General features: G+C 41.7%; 1 protein-coding gene across 1 annotated transcript; it reads right to left on the reverse strand.

Annotated features, from left to right (window-relative positions):
* Window positions 1-333: 333 nt before the first annotated feature.
* Window positions 334-2,072, reverse strand: LOC133440497 (zinc finger protein 665-like). The gene is made up of 2 exons (XM_061717770.1): window positions 1,742-2,072; window positions 334-1,489 (listed from the first exon to the last, which is right to left on the reverse strand). Exons 1-2 carry the CDS (start codon window positions 1,948-1,950, stop codon window positions 484-486), a joined length of 1,215 nt encoding a protein of 404 aa, XP_061573754.1. The 5' UTR covers window positions 1,951-2,072; the 3' UTR covers window positions 334-483.
* Window positions 2,073-9,675: the final 7,603 nt, after the last annotated feature.

The raw sequence follows: 9,675 nt of genomic DNA on the forward strand, positions 1-9,675 counted from the left end.
TTTCCTTCTGTGATGTCCCACTGGTGAAATGAATGGTGATGACTTCCTGTCCACTGCATAATCTGTGTGAAAGTCATGGAAAGACTAACAAAATATCATAGGATGAACCTGCAGCAGCACCACTTCAGCGAGTGGTGGCAGTGGCTCGGGGTGTAAAGGAGGCAGAGATGTTAGAGATGGGCTAATGCAGTATTTATGGAATATTTAATGCAAGAGTTAGACTAAATTCTGTATCTCAGGATGGTGTAACAATAAATTTGTGCTTTTTGCAGATATATGGATTTTGTCCATCCATCCAGAGAGCAGAGATGCCCAGACTTCCCTCACCCCACACATTTCCTCCAGCTCTTCTGGAGGGATCCCGAGACGTGCCCAGTTCAGCCAAAAGACATTCCCTCCGGTTGATGATGTTTGATTATTTTGCTTTTGTTTTGCTGTGCTGAGGTGGTTTTTGCAATTCCACACTTCATACTGATCACATCTTTAGAGTTTATCTCCAGTGTGAATACGTTGGTGAGTCCTTAGATGACATTGTTGGGTAAAAGCTGCTCCACACTGATCACATCTGAACGGTTTATCTCCAGTGTGAATACGTTGGTGTCTCTTTAGGTTACTTTGTCTGGTAAAAGCTGCTCCACACTGATCACATCTGAACGGTTTATCTCCAGTGTGAATATGTTGGTGTCTCTTGAGGTAACTTGATGTGGTAAAAGCTGCCCCACACTGATCACAACTGAATGGTTTATCTCCAGTGTGAATACGTTGGTGAATCTTTAGATCACTTTGTCTGGTAAAAGCTGCTCCACACTGATCACATTTAAATGGTTTATCTCCAGTGTGAATACGTTGGTGAATCTTTAGGAGACTTAATGTGGTAAAAGCTGCCCCACACTGATCACATCTGAACGGTTTATCACCAGTGTGAATACGTTGGTGACTCCTTAGAGTACCTTGTTGGGTAAAAGCTGCTCCACACTGATCACATCTGAAAGGTTTATCTCCAGTGTGAATACGTTGGTGAATCTTTAGATTACTTTGTTGGGTAAAAGCTGCTCCACACTGATCACATCTGAATGGTTTTTCTCCAGTGTGAATACGCTGGTGGGTCCTTAAACCACCTGATGTGGTAAAAGCTGCTCCACACTGATCACACCTGAACGGTTTATCTCCAGTGTGAATACGTTGGTGTCTCTTTAGGTGACTTGATCTGGTAAAAGCTGCTCCGCACTGATCACATCTGAACGGTTTATCACCAGTGTGAATACGTTGGTGACTCCTTAGAGTACCTTGTTGGGTAAAAGCTGCTCCACACTGATCACATCTGAAAGGTTTATCTCCAGTGTGAATACGTTGGTGAATCTTTAGATCACTTTGTCTGGTAAAAGCTGCTCCACACTGATCACATCTGAATGGTTTCTCTCCAGTGTGAATACGTTGGTGAATCTTTAGATCCCTTTGTCTGGTAAAAGCTGCTCCACACTGATCACATCTGAATGGTTTCTCTCCAGTGTGAATACGTTGGTGAATCTTTAGATCCCTTTGTCTGGTAAAAGCTGCTCCACACTGATCACATCTGAATGGTTTCTCTCCAGTGTGGATACATTGGTGAATCTTTAGATCCCTTTGTCTGATAAAAGCTGCTCCACACTGATCACATTTGAATGGTTTCTCTCCAGTGTGAATATGCTGGTGGTACCTTAAACCACCTGATGTGGTAAAATCTGCCCCACACTGATCACACCTGAACGGTTTATCTCCAGTGTGAATACGTTGGTGAATCTTTAGATAACCTTGTTGGGTAAAAGCTACTCCACACTGATCACATCTGAACGGTTTATCTCCAGTGTGAATATGCTGGTGGTACCTTAAACCACCTGATGTGGTAAAAGCTACTCCACACTGATGACATCTGAATGGTTTATCTCCAGTGTGAATACGTCGGTGAGTCATTAGATTGCCTGATCTGGTAAAAGCTGCCCCACACAGATCACATCTGAACGGTTTATCTCCAGTGTGAATACGTTGGTGACTCCTTAGATTACCTTGTTGGGTAAAAGCTGCTCCACACTGATCACAAGTGAACGGTTTATCTCCAGTGTGAATACGTTGGTGAATCTTTAGACAACCTTGTTGGGTAAAAGCTGCTCCACACTGATCACATCTGAACGGTTTATCTCCAGTGTGAATACGTTGGTGAATCTTTAGATCACTTTGTCTGGTAAAAGCTGCTCCACACTGATCACATCTGAACGGTTTATCTCCAGTGTGAATCATCTTATGTATTCTCCAATCTGATGAAGTGGTGAGGACTTTCTTGCAGTGATCAAAGCAATAACTCTCTTTGCCTTTATGTTTCTGTAAGGACAGAGAAGAAGAATTAAATCATCTTGTTGGCTGACTGTCAAAAGCTTTTCAGTTTCTATGAAGTGCTGTCCGTCTAAAGTGCTGTTCTTGACAGCCAGAAACCTTCAGATGAAACATCTCAGTGCGTCAAATCAAAAGTGTAAATGGTTAAAGCTACTAACACGAAAACCATCAAAATATTTTATTAATAGGGATGATAAGATCTTACAACCATTTCTCATTCTGCTTAACGATTCGGTTTTTATCGATTCCCTTATCAATTCTGATTTGGGAAAAAAGGGACAAAAAAATGTTGATTAGCATCACCAATATAAAATTCAAATATTAATACAATAAATATTCTCCTGTAGAAATGAAAAATACGACATGCATTATTATCTGGCAATTCCACAATTCCAAAATGTTTATAAAAGAAACCTTTTTAAAAGATATATGAACTGAGCACTCAAAAATAAAGCCAGTGAGCCAGTGACAAATACAATCAAGGCAGAGTCCTCTTCCTGCACGGTGTAGTGGTGCTGTCGCTTTTGCAGGATGGGTAAAATCTCACCATAGGTCGCACTTTTGTCACTGGAGACAGTCAGTACGTTAACATCCAGCAGTTCAATCGGGTTTCTGATCGTATAAGACATCGTTCGGACTTTTAAACTGCATGTAAACACCTGAACCCCATCTACTTCGGACATTTAGTAATCGTGTTGCAACACCTAGATAACCCGTTCGCAGTCGGAATGTTAACGCCATGTATACGGGGGATCGGATATTGCAGTCTGCGCATGCTCGAGAATTTCCTCTGCGGGGGATTCACCCGGAAGTGAAAGGAAGACGGAGACGGAGTCACCGGACACCGGAGCAGATCAAAATAAAGGTGAGTTGCTAAAACTTGTTGCCTTTGTTCAAAGAATGTTTTGTTCTGTATGTTCTGTAATGTTATGCACGTCGCTTTGGATAAAAGCGTTTGCTAAATAACGATTTACCTGTACATTTACATTTAACCCTCAAGCGTGCGGGGGTGAGGGGTTATTCAATGTAACTTATGCTCATGTTATGTTTGACTACCAATAACACATTACATAAATTATAACCTAATTCTGTCTTAAATGCGTTATTATCCAACTGCGTTCCAACTTTACAGTACTGTTTTGGGCATTATTGTCTGACTATAATGAAAATGCGTTTATATTATTGATCACACTGATCAGGTTTAATCAGAATACTGATTTAAAACCAATCACAGCTGTTTTCCTGGGTCAAAAGGTACCCGGTGTGACTGTTTATAAATCAAAGTACCTAAAACAGTTTAATGAAAGTAGGCATGACTATATTTGCAAAGAACATAATATGGGACCAATAATGTGATTGTTCTGACAACTAGACAAAAGAAATCCTTATGTCTGACATAAAATAAATAAGATATTGTAATGGGAAATGTTGGTATAACATATACATTTTGATCTTGTATGCTTTCACAAATCCTGTTTTCAAGTGAACATTCCTTGGCGAGGTCATGCTCCTTTGACATAGAGCCTAGCACGGTTGTCAGGGTGATATGTATGTTTTGTAGGGGTGTAACGGTATATGTATTGGTATTGAACCGTTCGGTATAGCGTGTTCGGTTCGGAACGGAGGCGTACCGAACGAGTTTCCACACGGACATATTAAGTAGAGGGCCGCACGTTGTGGAGCAGAGCGCTGGTGCAGCTGCGCTCACACCGAGAAAGTATTAAGATTAAAGAAAAAAGCACTAACTAATGAAGAACTAAAGAGCAAAGCACATAATTGTGACAAGTCCAGTGTTTCCCCTACCATCGAGACCCCCCGCAAGGCCTAAAAAAAAAAAAACAATGATCATTTACGTTTATGAGCGCCTCTGCAGCGCTGTTCTGCAACGGGAGTCAACCTGCTTCGTTGCCTAGTAAAGCCTGAATTATGGTTCGGCGTTAAATCGACGTAGAGCCTACGCTTGATTGTTTAAGTGTATGTACACAATGTCCAAAGGGAAGGAAATCAACACACTCGTCTGTATAAGATTATAAAGTAATTTATTTAAAAAAAGTTGGGATTGAGTATTGTGTCAGGAGGGATTATTCATGACGTGTGGGTAAACACACATGCTGTTGTAGCTGCTTGCCCGTAATCAGTATCCTCTCAGATGCGATTATTAATGAATAAAGAACTTCCAGTTACGTGAACACAATTGTAAAATTAAATAGTTGTCAGTAATTTTACTCATGCCGAACTGTTAGAGGGTTAAATGCTTCATTATAATACTTTCGGCTGTTAGAACACTGTTGCAGGGGCTGATTTATACTTTTCGTTTTATTCTGCAGCAGGAAAACTCTTGCATCACATGCCGGACTGGAACGCTGCATTCACGGTTAATTAAAAATGAGGTACAAATAAGATGAAGTTATATAAATGGACCAGAAGTGAAAAAGTTCGACCTGAATCTACATGCTATTCTGTCTCAGGTTCCGGCAAAGAGCAAATGGCTTTCGGTTGTTGATATTTCCAATGTTTTTTCTCAGGGTTCCAGTGCATCCCGACAGTCAATTTTGGTTTGCTTTTGTTTTGATGGTAAAATGTTAAACGTTTACTGATGTTTTGTTGTTTCCCTGAGCCAGGAGAGGTACCTGGGACTGGTAAGAGACGACCTCTTAAATACCTGGGGTATTAAAGTATTTTTAAGTAAAATACAGGTGAAATTCTGCGATACTAACCTGGGAGTTAGTGAATGAGGTGTTGGCCCGCGGGTCTGGGACCCACTGTGAAGTCAGGGACTTAAATAGTACAGAATAACGAGAGGAGGTTTCTATTGGAATGTTTTTCAGTGGTTTTTGTCTAATGTTCATGCTCGATAAATACCTGGGGTATTACATGTGTTACTTTAATAGATGCTAGCCTGGGGTTAGCCTGCGGTCTGGGACCCACTATGAGTAATACGAGAGGAGGTTTCTAGGGGAATGGGATTTTGTCTGTTTTGTCTAATGGTTGTCTTGTCCAATGTTTTTTGTCTAATGTTCATGACTGAAACTGTTTATTGACAATGTTGCGGTTTTCCAACATTGTGAAGTAAAGTTTCAATTGTTCACTCAAGATCAGCGCTGAAACCAATCTTTCAAAAAGGAAACTTATGAGCTGAAAGAAACTTGAGATGGCTAAAATAGCAGACAAACGGTTAAGTTGAAACTTATTCCTAAAATCATTTCTAAAAGACTCTTAGTCGATGAGAGACGTCCCTTAAAAGGAGCTTGAGGCTCCTTTTAAGAAATGAGACTCTCTATCGCCACATTTCACCACGGCGGCCGTTGGGGGTACTGCAGCCAACAGTGAAGCCGGCACAGGAGAACGGGGAGAACGTGCATGCAGCGTCATGTGACGTCACATCCGCCCAGCGCGGGAAAATCGGGACCGACTTGCAGCACATTTTGCAAATAAAAAAAACAGCCTCAAGCTCCTTTAAACTAGGAAATAAAGATTTTGGAAAAAAAAAAAATAATAAATCTTGTGCAAAGTAATATACGGAACTTGAGACGTTCGAAAACAACTAATTTAAGGCTAAAAGCACGTTAAAAAATGGCACAATGTCCCCTCAGATAGATAATGGCGTAAGAAATATGGGTTTTGGTGAGAGAAAAATAGGAGAGAAGGGGGCTCCTGCAGGCTGCAGCAGGGCCCATGGTCTTGAGGTGTGTGTGTAAACGCGTGTGTGTGTAAACGGCTGCAGTGTGCGCGTTTGTAAGCTCCAGGGTTGCGTGGATGAGAGGGAGGTGTTATCTCATTTTCCTTTCTGTTGACATTTTTGTTAAAATGATACAGATAACTGGCTTCTTGATGTGGTGTGGTCTGTGTCTGACGAGGGAGATTTTTGTCTGCTGGACAATAATGCATTTAACTTGTAACGCACTTTCCATTCAATGAATCTCAAAGTGCTACACTTAGACCATTATTCATTCATACACATTCTCACTGGTGGTGGTAAGCTACGTTTTGTAGCCACAGCTTGATGGGTTTTTTTTCCCTTTTTATTAAGCTTCAGTGTAGCTAGACGGAATGGGTCTTTTACCCTCCCTTTGTCTAGTGGGGGGAGGGGTTTTGGCTCTTTCTGTACCCGTAACCTTTGATCCTCTGTCGGGGTTTCTTTAACTCCCAAGTTGGAGACTGGGTGTGCTAGCGTTTGGCTGGTGCGGGGCAGAGCATAAGGGTCGAAAACATCGGCAGGGCATTTACGGCTGACTGTTCGCCTGATCAGATTGGTATTTGTGTGACCCTCCATTCATTGAATGTTTTTCTCTTTTCATTAAAACTTCAGAAAGACAGCTGAGGTGTCCTGACATTCATTTTTGAACACCTTTATTGAACGAAAAACAACTTTTGCCACCACAATATAAATCATTTTTCATTTTTGTAACCCTCTGCAGAAGCAGCAACAGAGATGGGGGGCCATGATGATTCAACAGGCAGCACAACACAGCGTGGCTTCGATGATTCTTTTCCAGTCGAAGGGATAAGGGCCGGGTTTCCCAGATCAGTTAAGTAGTTCTTAACAGCGAAAGACTTCTTTCAAACCTTCTTAAGGAGCCTGTGAAAGAAAATCGCGTTTCCCAGAGTTGCTCTTAGCTTAAGTATCTCTTTCATTAAGAAGGAAATGAAAGATGCTGCTGACCCAGTCTTTACAACCATCTTAGTGAACAAAGACTCACAGATCCAGCCGCGTCAGGCAAATCAATATCACACCAAGCAATGAGATATTAAAACAATGCACCCCGCACAAATTTTGATCTATTTTATACTTTAGATTTATATTGTTTAGCATTTATTGGTGACAGCAAAGGGGGAAAAAAAAGAAAAATAAGGAATAACAAGTGTGTTCCTGTATATGCTTTATGCATTACGCACAAATAAAACGATCATCATGAATATCATTTATTTGATAATTTGGCTGCTATACAGCATGTTCTCTCTGCAAATCAACCGCGTTGCCGTGCGCGAAGCAGAACTGTTTTTATGAACGCATTCATGCGTCAGCACTTCAGTCCCCTGGACGTGCTGTCGGACCGGGCTGTCCAGCAGCCGGGACACCGATCCTCCTGCCCGAGCCCGAGCACCTACATGTGTGATGACAGGGAAGCAGCAGCTGATCAACGGGATCCTTTGATGAATCGTTCATTACAGTCTCAAATATAATCAATGGTGTCGGTTTATATTAAAGAATATTTTTGCCCAGAAGAAAAAAGAGCGAAGACAACGACCCATAACTATTTTCTTCTCTTGAAAAAACACACCTGCACCGCAGGGTTTAGGATAAAAAGACGCTGCAGAGTCGGGATGCAGCTGCATCAGAAGAGCAGTGGAATGCGTGGCGGGGATGATCTCTGCAATTTGAAGCCCTCTATAATTGTAAAAAGAATTTCACTTATCACGGGTTCTTTTTGGAACATAACCCCTATGAAAAACCAGGGATTGCTGTAATTCCACGTTGCGATTTGCGAAACTCGCCTTCTCTTGGCTCATGTTTTTGAACGCACACACACGCCCACCACGTTTCCTCCCGGTCTCTGCGTGTGGGGAAAAAAAGCCTCACTGTAGCCAGAAATAATGGAGTAACACACCGTTTGGATGAAAAAGGGTCATTGAATTATATTTATCATCTTAATTTTTCATTATAACGCACAGGCAGCAGGGAATTAGTGCGTTAGGTAGCAGTGCTGCGTGTGAAAATGCGCTGATAGTGATCGATGATCGATTTGCCTGGCATCGATTGATTTGGTTTCAGAAACGGACAGCTGCTCCAAAGAGCTTCTGAAAGAGAGAAACTAAAGAACGGTGTTAAGAAGTCATCTGGGAAACACCCGTATCTTAGGGTTCTCTCTTAGTTCAAACCTTCTTTGAACCTCTCTTAAATCCTTAAGAGAGGTTGGATCTGGGAAACCCGGCCAAGGTCTGCTGAGACCTCGAGGAGCAGTTCCCCGCTGCAGAGGAACTCTTGAGTTAATGTTTAAAATTTGTAAACCTTTTTCAAATTTGTACATGTTGATATTTTGTTTAAGATTTGTATACCATTTTGTATCTGTTCATAATAAATGTAACACACCAACACTAATATGTAGCTCTTTGTTTGTAATAAAAGTGAAACACATAGCTACAAATGAAATGAGATACAAGTGTGTGCTGTACAGCAAAAGAGATGAAGGAAGCTCTTACAATTGAAAACAAAATGCTAAACAAGGGTATGCGCAGAATTGTACTTTAATTTGTGTCAAGCACATTTTAGGTTCTAGCTAAGTTTTAAGTTAAAGTCCATCTTGAAAAATGATCACAAAACAAGGACTTAAAGTTTGTCACCCAATATCTATTTTCACCATATATTTACAAATAAACACAATAAATAAACCTTCCCATCACCAACCAACCATTAGCATGATGTCAGTCATTTTCTGAATTTGCTCCAGTTGATCCAAAATGCAGCAGCACGAATCAGCAAGAGACACATCTTTCCTGAGTCAGCATCCCTCCATAGACTCCCCATAAAACTACATTTTGAATCCAATTCAAAATGTTATTACTCGTGTATAAATATCCAAAATCAACTATCTGAGATATTTGCAAGACCTGGAAGTTCTTTTCATCTTAACCCTTGTACTGTCTTTGGGTCTGTCTGTCTGTCTGTCTGTCTGTCTGTCTGTCTGTCTGTCTGTCTGTCTGTCTGTCTGTCTGTCTGTCTGTCTGTCTGTCTGTCTGTCTGTCTGTCTGTCTGTCTGTCTGTCTACCTGTCTACCTACCTACCTACCTACCTACCTACCCACCTACCCACCTACCCACCTACCCACCTACCTACCCACCTACCCACCCACCCACCCACCCACCCAAACCCACCCACCCACCCAAACCCACCCACCCACCCACCCACCCACCCTCCTTCCTTCCTTCCTTCCTTCCTTCCTTCCTTCCTTCCTTCCTTCCTTCCTTCCTTCCTTCCTTCCTTCCTTCCTTCCTTCCTTCCTTCCTTCCTTCCTTCCTTCCTTCCTTCCTTCCTTCCTTCCTTCCTTCCTTCTTTTCTTCCTTCCTTCTTTTCTTCCTTCCTTCTTTCCTTCTTTTCTTCCTTCCTTCTTTTCTCCTTTCTTTCCTCCCTTCCTTCTTTTCTTCCTTCCTTTTCTTCCTTCCTTCTTCCCTTCCTCCCTTCTTTTCTTCCTTCCTTCTTTTCTTTCCTCCCTCCCTTCCTTCTTTTCTCCTTTCTTTCCTTCCTTCCTTCCTTCCTTCCTTCCTTCCTTCCTTCCTTCCTTCCTTCCTTCCTTCCTTCCTTCCTTCCTT

This window comes from Cololabis saira, chromosome 3 (genome assembly GCF_033807715.1).
Source record: "Cololabis saira isolate AMF1-May2022 chromosome 3, fColSai1.1, whole genome shotgun sequence".
Lineage (NCBI taxonomy): Eukaryota > Metazoa > Chordata > Actinopteri > Beloniformes > Belonidae > Cololabis > Cololabis saira.